General features: G+C 38.6%; 1 protein-coding gene across 5 annotated transcripts in view; it reads right to left on the bottom strand.

Moving 5' to 3' along the window:
* Positions 1-1672: 1672 nt before the first annotated feature.
* The window catches only part of LOC105251771 (broad-complex core protein), a 59124-nt gene continuing 38733 nt past the window's right edge, over positions 1673-22063 (bottom strand). For 2 of the 5 annotated variants that reach the window (XM_025411433.1, XM_025411431.1), the window contains exons 6-7: positions 6854-7129; positions 2901-3080 (exon numbers count right to left, since the gene is read on the bottom strand). In XM_025411433.1, coding sequence (XP_025267218.1) covers positions 6867-7129 — 263 coding nt within the window. In that variant the 3' untranslated portion in view covers positions 2901-3080; positions 6854-6866. Of the gene's footprint in view, positions 3081-6853; positions 7130-18970; positions 19373-22063 lie in introns of those variants that run through there. The other 3 variants (XM_025411435.1, XM_025411434.1, XM_025411430.1) reach the window with 2 other exon arrangements.

Consider the following 22063-nt stretch of genomic DNA (forward strand, 5'->3'; position numbering starts at 1 on the left):
TTCCCCGTTCGTTTCTTTTCTTCCCTCTTCTTTCTCTTTCCACCTTCCCGCGCCTTTCTCCGTTAAATATTCCCTTTCCGATACTACGCATCCTAAGAGTTAGACGTAGACATAATTTATATTTTCCACGATAATTTGTACTTGCTCGTTAATTATTATGGCATTTCCTTTTTAGCCTTACAGATAAAACATCAACATTTTCTCGTTTTCTACGCTGAGTTTTAAACCTGAATATGTTACGATGAACAACTTTTAGGGTTTCTTCTTGCTTGTACATTTGTTAATATGGATATATTAAAATTTGAAGAGCAGAGCAGTGTTCTCTATAATCGTTCGCGTGTACTGACCGAGGCTAGGTCAATCAATTTAAAGTTGGATTTGCGAAACACAGGTCTTTCGCAGTGACAGATAAACACGGAATGGAAAATGCAACAATCCTTCTTGGCTCGATCAACTATAAAAATTGCGCGTCGAGAGAAACAGATTTAAGAATGTTGGCGACAAATCGTAAAAGATGATTGGAAAATGAAACTGTAAACTCCGCGTCACTGCTCCGCTCGTCCATCAGATACCTATGGTAGGGCTATGCCGATTTTTATAAAATTTGAACAGGAGAATATCATCGTTATCGATGTATCGTACGAATATAATATATTTACAATTAAAAATATTACTTTTAAAGAGTTAAAAATATAGTTTGTATTTAGCGCATATACGACAAACCTACATATACAAGTTAAGAACCCATGATATAGCTCTACCACCTCCGCGTCTACACACGCTTCTTTACCTTTCTCATGTCTCGTTTCGTAAAACCGATATCGTCCCCCCTTCCTATCAAATATTAACCGTCGATCAATCGCGCAACACGTCACGACCTCCTGCCATTGTCGCGATCGCTTCTCATCGATCAGCGTAACTTTCGGACGTATCGGTGCATCCTCGCCTCGTCCGTCGTGTCGCCTTTTAGGCCTCTAAGATCGTCGATCCGCCTTATCCTCTCCACCCGATATATCGCGTAAAAACGATCCCGGCGCGCGTTTGCAGTTTCGACCGTGGAATCGGGAATTTTCGATTCCGAGACACCTCGCGATCTCGCAATCTTTTTTTTTTTTTAATGATCAACTGCCTCCTCTCGGCTTGCATTTGTCCGCGGATTAATCACGCGTTTAAATTGTCCGTTTCACGCTCGACGAAAGAGACACGATCTCATCCGCGATTTGTTCTTATCCCGTTTCGCGAACACGTGTAATGTGTACCTTTCGAACTTGCAATACGAGATAGATCACGAAAACACATTAATAATTCCGACGTGTTAAGCGATTCATTAAGCGCGTTGTCTACGTGAAAACTGTTAGGCGTGTGTTCCGATGTATATAAAAAAAAATCCATTCGTAACGTGAATTTAATCACGGAAACGATTCCCGGAAGACTGTTCCCTCTTTACAAACATCCTATCCTAAATATCCGTTTCCTTAATCTCTCTACGCGTTTCTTTTTCTTTTTTTTTTGCGATGCGCAACTTTTGGACAACGCTAGTTAAAAACACGCGGCGGGATTAACGTCCTCGAGAAAATGCGTGAGATCTCCCGCGCGAAATCTTGCCGGAGAAGCCGACATCTCAAGTCAACTCGAGTCACCAGCGATTCAGTCGCTGATAAAATGGAATGTGTTTCTTTCTTCCTTTTTTTTTTTTTTTTACTTCGCGCACACTAATCTTAACGTTCAAGCCTCGTCTCGTTCCTTCCCCGTTTCAGTCGAATTACAAACTTCTCAGTCAAATTGTCCTTCTTTGGATTCATTGCAGTCTTGACGAAGAAAAATTACAACGCTACGACAAATCTAAACTAGCAGAATCGTGTGTATATGTCGATGGCCGATGAATAAACGGTGGAAAACTAAGAAAAATCTACCAAAAGACCGACTCAGACTTTAACTTTGGAATTTCTCGCTTCCCTCCCCCCTTCGTTCTTTCTCGCTCGTTTTCCATTTAATGTCCCACGATAATTAATCACAATACGCATCGCATGTTCTGCAAGTGCAATAAGAGCTAATACGATCATTAGAATTTCACTGCAAATTAGTAAATTAACCGAAACGATTAATTCAATTTATTTATAGCGATTTGCCATCATTTTAAGTTTACGGTCCTAAATATAACCGATGGAGCAAGGATATTTTGTTAATTCAAGTCAGTATTGATTCGCTTCAATAATTAATTAAGTGTGATTAACTAATTGCCTTTATCTTGGTCATAAATCATTAACGTAGATAGAGAAATTAGAATTTACGTATGATCCAAGTTGATCAACTTTTGCGACTTGACACCAAAAGGTGTGAATTGTAAGAGATTATAAATGAACTGTGGTTAACAATTCTATTCTCCTCTACATCGCAGATCGGTAATTTCGCTAAAGAAAGAGAATTCGATCAATCATGATTCAGTCTCGCCGATTTCGGGCTCGACCAGGACGTCTCGGAATGCAAGGTAGCATTTCTGTGTTTTCGATTATTCGATCTCGATTCTTATGGCTCGCGCCGACGAATTGATGTTGAGCAAAACGAAACGACGACGATAGCAGCGCGATGATGACGATGACGACGACGATGACGACGACGCCGACGACGACGATGACGACGACGACGCCGACGACGACGACGACGACGGCGACGATTGCGCAGACGATGCGGCACAGGGAGGCTTTGACTTTTCCGGCGTTTTCATTGCGGTTGCTGCTGCATCTGCATCTGCTGATGCATGCTACCGAGGACGTTCTTGATCGCCGAGGCCTTGAGGAGGCGCTTGAGCACGCCGCTGGTGCCGCGATGCTGCAGACTCTTGTGCGTCGTCAGTGAGTTCTTGGTACGATACGTACGATTGCAGAACTCGCAGACGTAGAGCGTGTCCGATTGCTCGTGTTTGTCCTGGAAGTGACGTTTGAGGGAGTAGTAGCATGAAAACGTGCGACGGCAGTACGGGCATTCCTGAGGCTCGTTTATGCCGCCCGGCGTGGGTGGCGGCATTCGGTACATGACAGTGGGAGGCGTCGTCGGTGCCGGATGCATCCCGTTGCCCGTACCTGAAACGTATCCAGATACGTATAAGATCGCTCTCTCGGGGACGATTATCCGTCGGCGGAGGTTAATATTCACCCGGGACATCGTTAACACGATCGGAATCTCCGTACTTTTGACGCTTTCGACCCTCCCGTCACGTGGCCGTGCATAGAGCGAGAAAGCGAGCAAAGGACAGAAGATAACACAAGCGTATCCATAACTCGTCGCTCGACACAATACCGGACGAATGTACGATAAGAGACTTTTTTATCTCTTTTCTTCTCCCCAACGCTTATTTGTATAACTGTTTGATTGTGAGTGCAAAAAAGTATGGCATACTTTGTAAAGCAGACTCTTATTATCCTTCGCTTCTTATAATTTCGATTCTTTAAGCGGTTTCTTTTCTCATCGGGGTACGGAATAATCGATTCGGTAGATAGGACATATACGTAGCATGATGTGTTTATACGTATAATTGAGTTATGGACACGCTTCCTGACTCTCAAATTGTTAACTCGCGCGACTATATTTCGCGCATATGCCGTTGAAGTAAGAATAGAGACTAAGCGAAATAGTTAAGAATAGGCAGGTTATATGGCTTCGAGGAGTTAATAATATGAAGATTCAATTATATAATATTCGATATCGATTTTGACGCTATAAACGCGCAAAATAGAGATCGTCATTATTCGCGATAATGTGAAGGTATACGCAGAATACAATTTGCCGCATGTACAGCATGAAAGATTGGAAATTTAATAAATAATGGTTTCAATTCTTGCCCTTCCGCTTTATTTCAGGCAACGCTGTAAGAATGCGATACGACTAATTGTCATGATTAGGGACACATCGATCAGATGTATCACGTCAAAAGCTCAGAGTTGGTAACTTCCACGTTGTTCTCGTCTTGAAAGTGTTATTATCATTTATCTGCTTTAAATATAAAGTAGCTCATTTCTCTAAAATTAAATTAACAGACTAGAAATTAACGAAAATTTATTCTTCCAAAAAAGTTTGATTTTTTAGATTATTCGTCACGACTCATTTGTTATATTTTATTTAAATATATATAATATAATAAATGCGTACAGCGTTTCATATAAATGTTTATATAAAACAACAATGTTTTATATAAATCAATTATACATATATTAATTTTTTCACATAAATCAGTAATCCATAAGGGAAAATGCACGGAATTACCAGCTCTGACTATATCGCTATAAATTTAATTGCATTTGAAAATAAATTCAGAATGTGATACGGAGTTGTGTGCAAATCGCCGCAAAGTCTCATAGCTAAATTAGATAGACAAGTTTGTTAGATAGCATTGAGAGACGTGTAGCTGTCGTTATTATTTTGCTCTTGTGAGTTTAATCGAGTATCCGGAATGATACAAGACGCCAAAAGATTTCGACCGAGGAGAAGAAAGTGAGAGATGGGACGAAGAAGAGGGAGAGGGTCTTTGTATATCATATAACCGTGTGCATATCGAACTAGCAGCGATTAGTATTAGCGTATTAGAGCCAATTCGATAGATAGTTCGCGTACTGAATTAAATTATGCTGAAAATTAAAGATACGCTACTTTGTTAGTCGTAATGATGATTAATCGAAGAGATTTACGAAAAAAAAGTTAACTGGCTCAAGATTAAAAAGTGACCATTCGATTTCGCGATCGCACAAATAATACGAATCCTTTGCCTAAAAATCTTATGATTATTCGGATTGATCGACATTCGTGTAGAAAGATATCGATTTTGCCGAAATAATAAAAAATTATAACAGAAAAAAATAATCAAAATACTAATAAACAGAAGAAAAAAAACAGAAAATTATACGATGGACATAAAAATTATTATTAAGAAAAGGACAAAAATACTTAATGTTATTTGAAAAATTAGATTTTTGCGCGCAACGTTCACTTTGTACAAATTCTTTAATGAATGTACGATTATCGCTGCTTTTTACTTTCTCGCGAAATAATTCCTATTAGTCGTCGCGGTTTGAACATTAAATCGCATTATCGATGATTGCATTTCAAATCATCCAATTATCAAATCTCTTTCATCGACTTTCTTCCGATTTAACGCGTGAAAAATGATGTCGATAGAAAATTAATCAAGAAAAATGCGAATGAAATCAGACACGTAGTCAAAGCTACAAACAAGCAGGCAGCAGGCGAACAATTAAATGGACATGCAAACAAGCAAGCAACAAACAAGATTGGTGGTTTAACTCAAGGAAAAGAAACTGCACGAAGAAAGACATACGAAGTGTGTGGCAGAGGTCACATAAACGAAAGAAAATAAGGAAGACGTAGAACAAATGGAAATCCTCTTAATTGTAGTTTTCTATCGCAAACGAGATTTTGCCATTTGTCATTTTGCTTTTTTCATTTGTTAATTGCCAAAAGAAATTTTTGACATTTAATTTCACCGTCTCCCCCATTCTACCTATTCCCATGACTCTTCGCATCAGAAAATAAAGCTAGCCAATCTAATATGTCGCTCCAAGATTTGATTTAAAGAGAAATATCGATAATCTCTGCAAAAGTACTAAGTAGCTATAACGATTTTCAATGCTGCTTAGCGATTCTGATGAGCGAAATGATCTTTTTTTGGCGCGATCTATGCAAGCTGTAAATATATAATAAAATTAATTCCGCGTAGAAATGAAAGAGAAATAATGTTCTCGACGCTCTCTCCCCTTTATCTCTAATCGTGTAATGTATTGTAGACTGAAATAAATGAAGGTACCTTTGCGATCGTATCACGATGACATTAAAATAATATAATAATAGCGTTATACATGTGTACGTGTATTTATACGAGAGTAATATGAGCGACATTCAGATATTTTAACTTTTACCGTACATGTAAAGTTACAAAAGTGGAGCGCCGAGAGACGTTTGTTCAATAGAGATAACGTTAATAAAAAAAAAAAAAAAACTTCCCAAATGCAGAATGCAGTCGAAAGGAGATTTAAAACACTGAAATTTTCTAAATTGAAACGACGCGAGCGTTTGTATCTAGACTCTCTCTCTCTCTCGTTGCTCCCCGTAAAAACTTGTCAAAAATCTCATCCTCCCTCCTCTCCCACTCCCCGTATCCTGCGCATTCTTTTTCCCGCCATCAATTCACCGATATAGCGGCATGCTGCTTCACTGATGCGTCGGAGTTTCTCGAGTCACTGACAGCAGGTATAACGGGCCGGCGAATACCGGAAGAACACGAAGATCGGCGGGCGCGTACGGTACCGAAGGGTACGGGCGCGAAGGACGACGGGATGAGAGGAAAAGAAAGCGGTTACGCGAGCCGAGAGAAGCGGCGACCGTAAGCGGCGAACAGGAAGAGAAAGAAAATGTACCCGCGTGCGGGTCTCCGGGACCGGTTTCTCGCCGTGGCATGCACTATTCTCGCGGAGGAGGAACGAGGCAAGCTTCTCGCGGTGCTCTCTCGGTCGGGGGCGACGAGAGAAAGAGAGAGGACGATACACGTTGGTCGTGCGAAAGAAAGAACACGAGAGAGAGAGAAACGAGGAATAGGAAATTGGAATCTTGAAAAAATAGGAAAATAAGCGTGCGCGCTTCCGTAGCTTTGCGGATACGTATGTAAGATGAAGAGAAAACAGAAGATGCAGATAGAAAGAAAGATAGCGAGAGAAAGAGAGGAAAGGAATATGTATTAAATCGCATAAGGGTGAGAGAGAGCTTTGAGAGATCGTGTGAAAAATCTTGGATAAATGCTGTGCGCCATAGATGTTTATAGCGAATGTGTATGTGTGGTGGTCCCTACCTTATCTAAACCTTCAAAAGAACTTAATGTCAATGTCGCCGGGCCTGCTCTTATGATAGGTATATATATGGGTCATCAGGGAATTACGCGAGCAGTACACCCGCTCGCAGATGACGCATCTGTACTCCTCCTGTCGTTCGGCGTGTTTGTCGGCAACGTGGCGTTTCAGGGATGCTTTGCTGCATAGTACCTTGCCGCACAGTTGGCAGGTGAACAACTTCTTCGCTGACTGGGTGCTCAGAGAGTTCAAGGTCAGCCCCGTCATAGAGGTGAGCACTGAAACACAACAACGCACCTCTCATGCAGCTGCACACCCCTAACTTATTAAACCCTACATCTCGAGATTAAAAAAACGGCCGCGTCTACTTTCGTCCCCCTCTAAAAGAAAAAAAAAATTGCTTCTCGTTGGCGCGATCATTCGCGCTGATGTTACTCTTGTTCGTGCTTGTATTTCTTTCGACGGTATTTGAATGATTTCGGACGCGTCGATTTTTGGAAGGTTCGAAAAAGAGACGGATCAATCGGTATTTTTCTACTTATAAAATTCGTATACATTTTCAGAGACCCGATCGGAAAGGAGTTTATAATTATTTATCTCTTGCGACGATTGATATTTCATAGCAAGTATATATAGGTGTAATGAGAGAAATAAATTTTATTTTCGATGATCGCATGAAATTATTACGAGTATCCCACGCTTAACCAATTACGTCATCGATACTCTCTGCAAAGTCTCGTTTTATCTCGCTCATCTTTTTCGCGATAAATCACAAGAGCGTATATTCTCGCGGCAATTTTAATTCTTTTATTTCGGATAGCATTTACAGTTGTAAAAGTTTCGACAAACGACGTGTATTCGAATTTTGACGGAGACAGATTCGCATTTCGATTTAATTTGAAAAATTGCTTGAAGAGAAAAAAAATAAGTTTTACGAAAATATCTCCTCCGAATGGTCAGCACGACTAACTAAGGTCAATTCCTTTTCTTCACCATCGCAATTTTCCCTCTCGCTTACGCTTCCTCTTCTTTTCTTCTTCTTCCATCCTTCTACATAGATCACGCCTCGCGCATTAATCAATTCATTAAAAACGGGACTCGCGTCGTTAGAGAGGCAATTATGCGCGTTATGGCACGTCCTTGGAAACAAAAAGAGGGAGGGACCTGGAGATGTGGAAGAATCGACGGCGCGCTGTTTCTCTTCGTGGGGAACGAAGTAAGAACTTTCTTTGATGGCGACTCTCCTCTGGCCTTGTTCGGAATTCCGACTACTGCTAATTCGGAGAGAGGGATAGGACAAGAGATGCATGCACGCACATGCATGAAATAATTGGCATACGCACGCATACACGCGCGAGCGGGCGCACGCCCGAAACCGCTTCGCACACGTGCGAAGCCGCACACGCGGATGTGTGCGTATGCGAATGTGTGCGTAGGAGAGGGGAACCGCGCGGGGAAAAGACGGATGCGCATTACTTCACAGAATGTGCGAATTTGCGCGTTTAATTTCTCTTACGCGAGGGACTCTCGTAAACGACCCTACGTTGTTAACGTGAATTTTGCGAGTCACTGCGCTTCGAGAGGGTCGCGTTGGTTTTGCGATTATCGCGCGTGTGTGGTACACGTACTACTCCTGACGTACGTTATAAGAGTAGTTTCGGATAAAACGATCATTTATCAAATATTCAACGAACGTAATACGTGTAATAAATTTTATCGAATTGTCATATGGAATTATAATGTATTCTTGTGCAAATCTCACGTATATTATATGGCAATCTTTGTTAATCCGATTTATCATTTTAATCGCGTCCACGATTTCTTCGGAATAATTTTCCATAAATTGTTCCGAGTCCTCTACCGACATATCTCTCATTTTGCTGAAAAAAAAAATGTAATTTTGCTTCAAGGTATACCTCAAATAATATTACTTAGAGAAATAAATAATAAGAGGACGAAAGGGAACGAGGAGGGTGAGCGCAGATGGGACGGATAACGTTGAGAACGTGGAACGTAGGAACATGCCTGTGGAACCGCACATTTGCGCATATATCTTCTATCAGGAGGTAGAATGTATACGAGCTGGTTGTGCCAACTTATATTATGAATATGCATGTACATTGTTCGACGAGTCTCAAATGTGTACACGAAGTCTAACAAGACATGAGAGAAATGAGACGACGAGAGAGTAGGTACACTGAGCATTCTGGATGACATTTAAAGCATGCAACTCGAAGAAACTAAACAAATAAATGTAAAACATAAACGTAATAAATATGCGGTGATTCTGGCGAGCTGCGCGCGGCGATTTTCTAATCGGACTCCCCCCCCCCCCCTTGCCCCCTCACCCTTCCGGTTTCTCGTACTCTGGCGATCGATGAGATCTCGGGGAACCTTCCGGTCACGTTGCCCGGACTTTACCGGATTTCATTTTTCGCGATTTGCATGTACATCTCTTTCTTCGTCCTTGCTTTTACTCACCCGTTTTTCTTACATATGCTCTCGACGCGCGACAGAAACTTCTTGCAAGGACTTCTTGCCTTGTTCTTTTTCTTTCATTCTCTCCCCCTCTCTCTCTCTGTCTCTCTCTCTCTTTCTGTGAAGATATCACGAGTGCGAATTTTGCTCGAGAGACAGCTAAATGGAAAATCGCAATGTCAGGAGCTTCCTGATCGTTGAAACGAGTCGTTCTTACTTCGTACTCCTCACGACAGCGCGATCGACGTAGACGACTTTTAAGCTCGCTACTTGCGTTAATGATCGTCGATGCAATCGGCGATTAAAACTGGCAATCTTTCGCGCGAATATAATTTACGAGGCCGAAACACAAAAATAAATTACAGGAAATATGAAAGAAATATAAACAGCGTATCAATGCTTGAAATGCAATTCGTATTAGAAACATACGATTACTTTTTATGTATTTCATCAATCATTTCTCGCGAATGCCTTCTCCATGTTTTCTGAAAGATGTTAATTAGCATTATTGATTGACATTTGTATAATGATATGTTTAACTTTCCATTTTATTTTCTTTCCTATACCTCTCTCTTATTTAGCAATTGTTTGTATCTCGGCCCTATTTTATTTTTTAAATTGCATCTAACGAAAAGTTCAAATTCGTATCAATGATTTTCTACTATTTAAGCAAGAATGACACTGATTGTCACTTTTTCTGTAACACACGTGTATGTACATACAATCGATGACGCAATCTTGTATATACATATAACCAACTTTTTAACCAGTTAGCGTCAATGATGCTGGATTAAAATTATTTGCAGAAAATGTTACTTGGTTGCAGCACTCGAGATAAAAAGTTTTGCAAATCGGAACGATTTACCTTAGCGAGTCGTAACTTAATGATACATTATCGATGATGTCTATTACAAAGATACATTAACCAATGTATGTGCGGAATAACGAACAACGTCCGCGTAAGACATCTGTCAAAATCATAACGCATCGATATCACTTACCTTTCGGCTGAAAAAAAAAAGTGAATCAATTTCGCCATTGAATACTGGCGACAAAACTTTCGCGTACGCTGAATAACTGGTGCAGCGTAACGTAAACATCACTTTTTTTATCTGTTTTTTTTATCGAGGATGTGATAGGTGACTAGAAAAACAAGTGAAAACACAAACGAGTTATTAAACCAAATAGAGTACATTTCTTATATTGTATATAAAAATGAAAATATATTAAAATGCATTTGATATTGCTTAAAAATAATAATAATAGTGTGATAATATAATAATCGTAATAATCGATCGTATAATTGTAATAATAAGAGTTGTAGTAACCGTATTGATCCAGATAGTAATAGTAGCAGTAGCAGCGGCAGTAGCGATAACGTGTAATAGTGATCATAGTGATAACGTGGTAGCGATAATGACAGCACTCGAAACTCAGCAACGAAATTAATTGCGATAATTCGTTGGTGACAACGAAAAGAAGGGATTCGATAATAATAACAATAATAGCGTGATCGTAGCAATAAGGATAGCGATAGCGATAATAAGGACAATTACGATGTCAAACGATAATGTTGATGGCGATGAAAATAATCATAATAATGATAATAATATAACGATACTGCGTGTCGATGATGGTGACGATCAGTGTGCTGACGAGATAATAATAAAAATAATAATCGTAATAATGACAATAACGATAATAAAAGCAATGATGAATATCATGATGACATAGACGGCGTATGATTATACATAACTAATATGTATGTATATATATGTGTGTGTGTGTATATATATACACATATATATACACTCATATATATTAAAAATCAAGGCATTATGTGTGTAAAATAATGTAATAGATTATCACGGGATATAGCGCACTATTTTTTTGTTGAAAGAGCAATTCGTATGTCTGAATAATATAGATGGTGGTGCTGTCTCTTTATGTTACATTCTGTCTGATACGCACGTGCGAAGTTTTTTTATACTACGTCATTAACGTCGATCTTTCACGAAAAATTGTGTTTTTCTACGCGCAAATGTTACATGGTCACGCGAAACGTTTTGTATTTTGTGCCAAAAAACATAATCATCTTTGAAAAGTAGCAAAGATTTTTCTGAAATATTTTGGAAATTTTTTTTCATAAGCCAATATATTTTGTATAGATTTGCGAGTTTGACGTTTCATGGTGCAAAGCTTTCGGACAGAGGTAAAACTCCTCACATTCTGCGCTTCTACGCGTTTGTAGTCAGCGATTGCGTGCGGATATTAAAAGGGAAAGAGCTATTTGTTTGATATCTATGTAGATATCCTAAAGTAATCCTACCATATAACGCAACTAACGGAATTAAGAGCTTATTGTATTGTTAAAAAGCTGTCACGCGAAAAAATTATCGCCACATTCTATTTTCTTTTTTTTTTTTTGCTTTTTTTCTTTTTAACGGTCGTATTTAATAAGATGTCCTATCGCGCTTATTATTTACTTCTATGGGAAGTGTAACGGAACAATTTTCCATTATGAGAAAATAAATCATACGTATGTGCTTTGACGAACAACCATAATCCTCGCACGCTCGTCATCAGAAAAAAAAACTAGGGTGAGAGAAAAAAGCAAAGATAAAAAAAGTACTGGGATTGAGTCGAAAATGAGTAAGCTTGTTTTCACGAGCGTCTAAATTGTTGTACTACACAGTCTCGACCTTAACATTATATCGATTATTACACCTATTGGCGGATATGTGCGCGTTCTTCTCCCTCGGCAAGAAGAAAAATAAAAAGTAGGAAATGAAAAGAGAAAACGTAGGGGAATATTTTTCTTTCGCTTGGTTTACCCGATTTCCGCGACTTTTGCGACGCGGTGATCTCTGTCCGTATATATCGCGCGTTCATTATATAAAAATTTATAAATTCTTTAACTTATCATTTAGGTACTTGTTTTAAGCAACGATTTGGTAACATCAGTCAAACAATTTTCACGCATCAGTCAAATATTTTATATATGTGTGTATATATATATATATATATATATATATATATATATACACACACACATATATGTATATAATTAATACACGTCGCCCAATTAATAAAAAGTGCGATGTGAGAAACGAATCAGTCCAAACCAATGGTCGATCCAATCGTGTCGCAGACAGCAGCGAAATAAACTACACGCGTGTATATATGTATATATATATATGTATAGTAAATATATATATAGATATATATATAAAATGGAACGTCTTTGTAGTGTATGATCTTCTCTCTCGGACGCAAATTAGGTCAGTCGGTTATTGCGCGATTTATATGTAACGTACGCGTCTCCCTATATATAATTTCCGATGCGATAAAAGGATCTCTCTCTCTCTCTCTCTCTCTCTCTCTTTCTCTCTCTCTCTCTCTCTCTGCCTCTCTCTCTTGCGCGAAGCTGCGCGGCCCGCCGCGACACGTGCAACTAATATTTTCAGTCTTTCGTGCTCGGAAGCCTGGTATATTAGGCGTTTAACAACGTCTAATCAAAAAGTCAGGAGTGCTTCTCATGCTTTTGCATTTGAAAAAGAGATCTCGTGTTCTGTCGCGCGTCATTTTCAAGCTAATCGCGCGCGCGCGAACGAAACCTCTTATCATAAATCTAATATAAATGAAAGTGTATTGTGCGGCTCTAGAAACTATGCAAAAGCTTGAAAGAAATATTATAAGTACTTCGACAATATTTCTATAATGCGATAATATGTGTATATGCATGTAGACGTTAATCTCATTAAAAATTTGTCAATCTCGCGATTTTTTCACAAGATTCCTTTTTTTTTATGGAAGACCAATGAAAATACTTATATTACTAATGATTGAGATATTTGATATAAAGCGCGATTTATGTCGATATTTTCTTCAATTGTGCAACATCCTTTTGCAAATCATAAAACACTTCGATAACGCGCGTTTGTCGTCAATAATCTTTATATAGTACAATACACATGTTACATAAACATCTTCATCTACCTTTACTTGAAAGCGATACGCAACCGAACACGATAATGAAGAATGACATTAAATAGCCTGTTTATACCAAACTAACGAGAGTCTTCGATATAACGTAAACCGGTGGTAATCTGTTGGCTGCACGATATCGCGTGTTATAGGAATATAACAAAAGCGAAGAATTAAACGAACAATAAACAAAGAAGACGCTCAAATAAATCTCTATTAATATATAAATTGTAGTTAAATATTCAGTCAAATTTACATTAATTTCATTAATAATTTATTATTCGCATAATATCGCACCGACCGCTGATCGGAGGACAAATATATGTACATATGTGCGCATGCACGTATACGTGTGTACATTTGTACGTACACGTGAGCAATATACGAACGTACACAGGCATGTCACGCACACACATATAAATATATGTGTATGTATATATATATTTATATATTATTCGCAATTATATTTGGCCATTTTTACAGTAGTCACAAATTCGTTTCTTCGAATAAATCTACTAATTTAAATATTATCAATATCAGTTCTTTCTTGTGTGTGTCCTGACCACTATAAAATTGTGTTCGTTATTCTCATAATTTAAAGCTTCGTTCTTCTTCCTCATTCTCTCCGTTCCCTCGATTTAACAATCTTTTTTGCTTTTATTTTAAACTCCCACAACGCAATTCATCCTCCTTATTTAAATTACCTGTACTAGTGCATTTTATGTCACGCGTATTTTCGTCCTTTTGCCCGTCAAAGATGCAAACAAACGCTTTGAAATATATCTAGCACAATATATGCAGTTGCTTTAAATGTAAAAATTTAGTCTTTTTCCTAATTATCCTATTGTTGATTCGAAAAATATGCAATCTGATATATTAAAAAATAAAAAGTCGAAGAAGCAATCTCGTCAAACGAAATCACCATCGACAACTTTCCTTTCCAACAAATGTGATGACAATGTTACCTACATACGCATTATATGTATATACATGCTCACGAGCATGTTATAATTGACCAATCGATTTTGCAAAATATATTTGCGTAACATTCATTTCGAAAGATACGAACTCGACTTTGAATATTGCAATGCGAAAGGCGAAAATACGCGCGACGCAAAACGTATTTTAAATATAAATTATCATAGCCTATCTATAAATGCGTTTAACGTGCATGTCACACTCGTGTCAGAAATTGCCTATACGAGCCGAAGTGTGTGAAAACGCATCGATATGCGATGTTCGTGCAACACGCGAGCATCAGTTCGTCACTCGGATCGAATTCGCGTGGCTGCGTGTCTATTCGGGAGGGAGGGGATTCGTGCACTTTTTGCAAAAAAATATATATGTATATAGTCAAACATTCGTTTATCAACGCGCCGGGCGCGTTATTTCTCTGATCGCGATGCAATTGTCGAGTTAACAATTCCCTTACGCGATCGGCAAGAAGATTCGAGGATCCGGGGTACAAATCGGTCGAGCGAATCGACAAAGGACGACACATACACATGCACACAACACACGCACGCACGCACGCACGCACGCTTCGCACGCATCCACGCACGTGGTGTAACGATATAGAGAAAAATATGGCATCTCTTCTCGATCGAATCAGCCGATGGAAAGAAACACTAAACAGACTTAGACCTTACAGGGTGGCTAAAAAGTACACGCTTGTACAGGCAGGAAACACGACGAGGTTCATGTTCGATTTTGAATCGGCTCGCGAATTAAATCTCACGGTTGCGCAATTCAGTCATACACGTTATTTATAATCCTATTATTTATAATCCTTCAACATAACTCATTCGCAGTCATCACATTCCAATTCACGCTTTCACGGAGAGCCTTGAGTCGTATCACGATTTACTACGAGTCAGCCTTAAATACAGTCTCACTCCAAGCTTACTCTCTCCATAGTCGCGATTTAAATTTACTTATTAATCGTAACTTTGCTCGTATCTCGCGAGAGCCTCTCACGCGTCTGAGGCATTCCGGTAATGATCTTTCGTCAACGATTGTTTAGTCCTACCTGATTTCCATTTCTATTTCGAATGTGTATCGAGGAACCTATTCAACGAGGCGCTAATCTCACTCGTCAACTGTACACCGGCTCAAAAGTCTTGTCTTTAATGAGGTACATCCATTTCAATGGCTGTCGCGAGATATTTCATGTTCCGATGCGATATCGATTCATAGTATCTAAATAGACTACGTTACAATTTCGCCGAAGATTGCAATACCTTCGCGATATCGATGTAATTGCGATCGCTGCTATCGTGTCACTCCGACGTCTCGCATCAGCATTATGGTGGACTCGCAATTATGCTCTCGACATTCCTTTTATCGTGTCTCAACTCGTGCGTTTTACGTTTCACAAAAAAAGAATGCGAATCCAAAGCGCAACTTTTTATCCTTAAAAAAAAAAAGAGAAGAAAAAGAAGACGTATATATCTTTCTCTAAATCAAACCATGCACACCAACAATCGTGCTTTAGGCCGATGCGCATGCATTTGTGAATCCTAATTCTGCCTCCTTTTTGTTTGCGCGACACAAAATGATGATGTCCCAGTCGTCATGTAGGCTTCTTACCAAGTGTATCGCTAAAATATTTTGCGGTTATACAATGATAAATATATGTATACGGCCGTATCTATCTGTAAGTTATTTAGAATGCGAGTAAGTTATTTAGAATCGATAGGTAATCCAGACTGTGCGAAATTTGAAGGAAAGGCCATAAGAACATCTGAAAGAGACATTCTAATAATTCAAATCCTGCTCGGACAAACATTTTCTGGGTTTTTTTCCGTGTTATTCAAGCGTTAATAGCGCGTATTTTTCATCATCTTCCCGTCCATTCGTCCTCTCAAACTGACAAAGTCGCATTTCCAAACCACGCGATTCGATGACATGGTCTTTTCCTTGCTAAAAAGTCATAAAAAGATATACGCGGTGTAACTTTTCGAGAGATTCGTTCGATGAAAGATACTCTAAAACGTCATAAAAACGCAAAATGGACGGGAAAAAGAACGTATATCGAATGAAATATTCCAGCCGGATATTACAGAAGTAGAGCACTCTGTGTCTTTGGAATATATTATAATAAAGCGGGGAAAAAAGCTTTTTCCGCAAAAAAACACATTCAGATATGATGCGAAACGGAAGACACCGTAACACAACAGCGCGATAAGAATAAGAATATAGTAATATATATATATATATATATAGTAATAATACCAATAATAATATTAATAACAATATTAACAGCAATACTATTATTACTAATAATTGATAATGATGAAATAATTGCAATATATATATAATATGAGTGATAATAATAATAATAATAATAATAATAATAATAATAATAATAATAATAATAATAATAATAATAATATAATTAATAGAATAATAACAAAGTAAGGTACTTTATGTAAAATTCGTAGGTATCGCAAAAAAAAAAAAAACGAATGTAAGTCTATGTACGATAGCCCGCTAAAGCATTTAATATGGAATGAATATATTAAAGTAAAATATGTATATATATATATGTGCATGTATATATTAAACCATTGCAATCTCTCATTTTTCTCCGATTTAAATTCGCCGACGAAGAATCACGGTATAAGAATAAAAATTCCTTCGGAAACCCTAGCAAATTAGTCTTATCTATTCTTTTTTACCCGTGGGTATCTTTCTTCGCGTTTTTCGCAAATCATCGGAACCATGCAAATCGGACGATATTTAATAATGAAGCGATTAAACTCTCTCGATTGCCTCATATATTGCCGGGGCTCGCTTGCAGTCTTATCGAAACTTATTTTTGGACGCTTCTATCTATACTTAGTTGGACGATTGTGTGTCTCCAACGTTAAGAGCTTCCCTCCAATAGTCGTATCCATCCTCGCGTTATATCGATCTAACTAATAAAGCCTAAATTAATTCGCGTTTCATAGCCAATAAGCGCTCTTGACATGGTTTCGACACCGATTGTCCTATTATGCCGCGAAATAATATCGAAGCTTTAGCGCAAAGTGCGTCTATAAGATTAAATCCCAAACTAACGATCTTGAGATTGGAACAGCTATAATTACGGCGAATTTCTCAAATCTCTGCGTTACAGACGCATCGTAATGAGTTTCGCGTTTATTCCCGTGAAAGGAATCACGATAATTGATGCAAGGTACAGAGATATTATCGTATCTGTAACATTGGAAATGGAATTCAACGAGATTATACACTGTGATCGCCAATCTCCGAAACGTGATATTGAAACGGGCGCATTCGCGCATATTCAGTCTATCGTGGGATCGACCGATCGTTTATATGTTTCCACGCGATACGTATTGACGAAAGAAAAAAGAACATGTACGAGAAACGTAGTGTAGAAAAAAAAAATAAGTACAAGTAATTATAAAATTACGATTATTACGCGCTCTTCTACATTTTTTTTAATCCATTGGCACTGGGTCCCGTAAATCATAACGCCAGTGCGTGAAAATCTTACGTGCAAAATCTAACAATAAGTAATCACCTTTGTGAATAGCGTGCGAACAAAATGAATTGCCAATTTACACGCCTCGAGGATTGCGCGTCGAGTAGAAAAATCAACTCGGCGAAACCGATCCTAATTCAAGTCATTCGATTGCACTCCCGTCAGTCTCATTCTTTTCCATCACAACTTTGTCAATTAATTAAATCCTAAAATTTTGAAAGTTCGGGAGCGCGACGTCAATATTAATATCACCATCGTAATGTCCAAAGGATTATTAAAATAAAAGAGAAAAATAGGGATATATCTAAAATAATGGCGCGAGATCAGACAGCGTTTCTATCGATTTCTGGTTCGCGCGTAATAACAATATCCACCACGTACATACACTCGTATCTTGGAAGCACTGATTTTCTCGAGACGACATTCGCTTTTCTTTATATTTTATTTTACGAAGATTGTTGTCAAGCAAGCTGAGGAAGATGCGACGAAGATGTTAAGAGCGCGCGCAAACATGGCGAACACAATGGCGCAATATTAGATTTCTATTCTCCTTTTGAAAAGACGACGAGTGGCTTTCGACAATCGCATCTTCCTCGAGTGATCGAGCGGAGAAAGAGAATTCACACACATCTTGTGCTTTTCGAGGCTGGTCCCAAATGTCAAACCCATTATGACCGATGTAAATCGATAGACGATATAATAACGTAACAATTTGCATTTCATACAAAACACCGGCAGACCGTTGCTATTTGAAGGCTCGTATAAATTCTCACCGAATATTCATCGCTAAACGTGTCCGTCTAATTCTTACCTCGTATTGTGTGTGCCAACGATTAAACTTGGATCGTCACAACTTATTTTCCATTTTAATATTTTAATAATCGTGGGAAGGAGGACAATTGTAGCCGAAAACAATATCGCAACGAAACGCTATTTGCTTGCGAGTTTAAAACTCCATTTAAACCTAACCAATAATAATTCTCAAAAGATTGCGCGAAAGTCAAAGTAAACGAAATGAAATTGAACGGCCACGTCTAGCGTTAAATGCGCGGTAAGATGATGAAGCCCCGATGAATCGAAAGTGCGGGCTGAAATCATTCCCCTTTCCAATCGCGTTTGACGTCGCTTTCGGTCCAGACAGCAAGAATTCGAAGAAGAGAACGACGTGATTCTCGCGAGGACGATCACGCTGCTGACAACGACCGGTTAAATCGCCCTCCCGGTCGCCCAGCGCGACAAACCCCTTAAAGTGTCTATTAAGCTCGTTTCGTGGTGTCCCTTGGCACGTAAGACACGCGCGTACGCGATCACTTCTATTTCTGCCTACGGTGGTAGATGCTCTTGTGGTTGTTCAGGCTGTTGAGAGTCCTGAACACCTTGTGGCACAACGCGCAGACCGCGCTGTTCAAGGGTTGAAAGTGTTGTTGCTCTTTGTGCCGTTTCAGGGTGAGCTTCGTAGAGAGGGTCTTGCCGCACACGTCGCACGTGTAACAGATTCCTGGTGGCAATAGGCTACCGTGCAACGGATGCGACAGTCGCATCGCGAGGATCGCCGAGGGCGGACCTGGGATCCGCGCGTCGGATCGTTAAGATTCGTAAGACATTTTTTTTTTCCCGTTCGAAAACACGCGCGCGGTCGTCCAAGACGCGAGAGATAAGAAATGCGAATGCGAGAGAACGGAGATAGTATGGTCGAATGTTTTCGTAAAGCGATAGACAAGTATAAAGCGAACAAGTTAAATGTGTAAGTTGATAAGTATAGCGGATAGGAAAAAAATGGTAGCGCGACGCGTGAGTCGATAAATTGTACGACGTAGAGAGTAGATTAAAATTATACGTACATGAAAAAAAAAAAAGATGTGAAAATATAAATGCAACACGTATGCGAATCGATATGAGATATAAAAGCAGATGCATAAATGTATATATGAGCCAGCGCAAAAGGGAGAAAACGTAAAGTATGTATAAAAAAAAAAAGAAGAGAAAAACAAGAGAAAGAAAGAAAAGAGAGAGAGAGAAAGTAAATCAAGTAACCATAGTCCGTTACATATGCATCGACACCCAATTAAAAAGAAATATTTCCATTACGAACCAATATTTGTGGTGTAGGAGACACACGGAGAGCCACGTGTGTGGATGGACCCCCAGCGCAAGTCCGTGTTCGTGAAGGTAGCGGGTAGGTACACACAGAACAATGACGAACCAGAGCCAAACGTATAGCCGAGCGAGCGGGACCGGGAACAAACAAGAACAAAGATACGACTGCTATTAATATCACTTGGACAAGATTAGTTACGATACGCTGCTAAGTATTCTTGTATGATTAGGGCTAGAGAGACGGGGGAGAGGGAAGAAGAATGAAGGGACAAGGGTCGATGGGCGAGTAGGATCGAGAAAACGGGAGGTCTTCGCTGACAGTCAATTACAAGTCGATTATTGATCGGTTCGGGAAAGATGGCGAGTGAGAGTAGATCGATTCGGGGAAGGAGGGAATGGTAAATGAAATCGATCGAGAACAAGATCGGCAGTGGTATCAAAAAGATTTATCCGAATATCCATCGATACTTTTACAGACCAGCCTGTTGAAGTGTCCCTACGAGCCACGTGACTGCTCGAGAGTATCTTGTTTCTACTGCACGTAGTCGCAGATATTAAAATTGTGGCTCGGAGCTCTGGTTTGTCATTGGTCATGCATAATAATAAACGCGACGATCATAGATCACGCGCCGAAAACGATAGTGTAATTTTTTGCGAATTTTATCGCGCCGGGTGACAGGTTTAGCTGCATTGTTTTTTAAGCTGCTTTATACTCGGTGTTTCATTATTGTCTCATTTTTACTTTCTCTCTCACTTCCTGTTTCTTTTAAATATTGCATTTATACAATGTTGGTTACGAAGCATCAAATGCTGCGAAAGGAGAAATTTCGTTTTTTTTTTTTTGCGGTAATGAAAAATCTGATAGCTGGAATCTAAAATTGGCAAACACATAAATGTTTACTGTCGTCGAGGTATCGAATGCGAACGTGAGGATACGAATAACTCGACTCTCGCTATCAATGTAATTCAGCGTTCGTCTTGCTTTATATCTGATAAATCGTGATCGAGCGTTGGACTTAAAGCTAACCAAGAAATCTAGAAATGATTGATGAGACAGTAAGTTATACTTTGGTGTGTACTTATTGTAATTTATCAATACTCGTGAAACAAATAAATATTTATATGCCGAGTGAAACAAAAAAATGGACGCTCGAGAGAAACGAAAGATTCCCAGCGAGCTTAACAAACAACGAAATATTCCGCACATACCTTTTTCTGAGCTGTAAAAGTAAATGTACCGCTTTCTTCCGGGATATTAACTGATTTTCGATGGAAAAGGAGTAGTATCTCTGGTGTCGACAGTAGTGGTATATAAAATATAGTGTAACTTATATATATATATATATGTAAAAAAATAATATTATAACGGTCATAGTAGAGAGTATAATAGTATAAAGGCAATAGTAGCAAGAAGAGCGACAATAGCAGCAGCAACAATAATATGAAGACTTGCTGATAGAGAAAAATGTTAATGCTGATAACAATTACTACAACACATCAAATATATATAAGGAAGATAATGATAACATTAATTTGAAGATAAAATATATACGTATATATCGAGGATTAACGTGCCTTTTTCACAAATGCGATAAGCAAAAGTACATTAATATGCGCGCATTCCTACGCACGCACGTGTTTTCCGTATCGATAAAAAAATATATATATATATATATATATATATATATATGTATGTATCATTAATTTTTTTTCGGCGATTATAACCTTTTAGAATACGTTTCCTGACGCGAAGCTTGTTAATTTCATTTTCGTTATTTTTTCCGATGATGGTTATTAAACGCTAAAATGATAAAAGTCCATTATTTCAAAATTGCAATTAATATAGGGATACAGAAACACACATTATAATGTGTAAATCTGATAATGTGCATGCACAAAATAAAAAGCATTAAAGTTTAGGACAACTTGAGAAATTATTGAATCGTATAATACCTATGAAATTGTACGGTAAATCATATTATTTGTATTTTACGGCTGCTTCTTCTAGTGCTTGCGCTTTAAGACTTTGATATCTTTGATATCATTTTTCCATTTTTCCTTTACCATATAGAGGTTTATTTTAAAAAAAAACTTTCTCTCCAATATTTCTTAATGTATCTCATAAAGCAGTTCAAAATAAGAGATTCTTATTTTCTTA

Source organism: Camponotus floridanus, unplaced genomic scaffold (genome assembly GCF_003227725.1).
Source record: "Camponotus floridanus strain SB8 unplaced genomic scaffold, Cflo_v7.5 scaffold4, whole genome shotgun sequence".
Classification (NCBI taxonomy): domain Eukaryota; kingdom Metazoa; phylum Arthropoda; class Insecta; order Hymenoptera; family Formicidae; genus Camponotus; species Camponotus floridanus.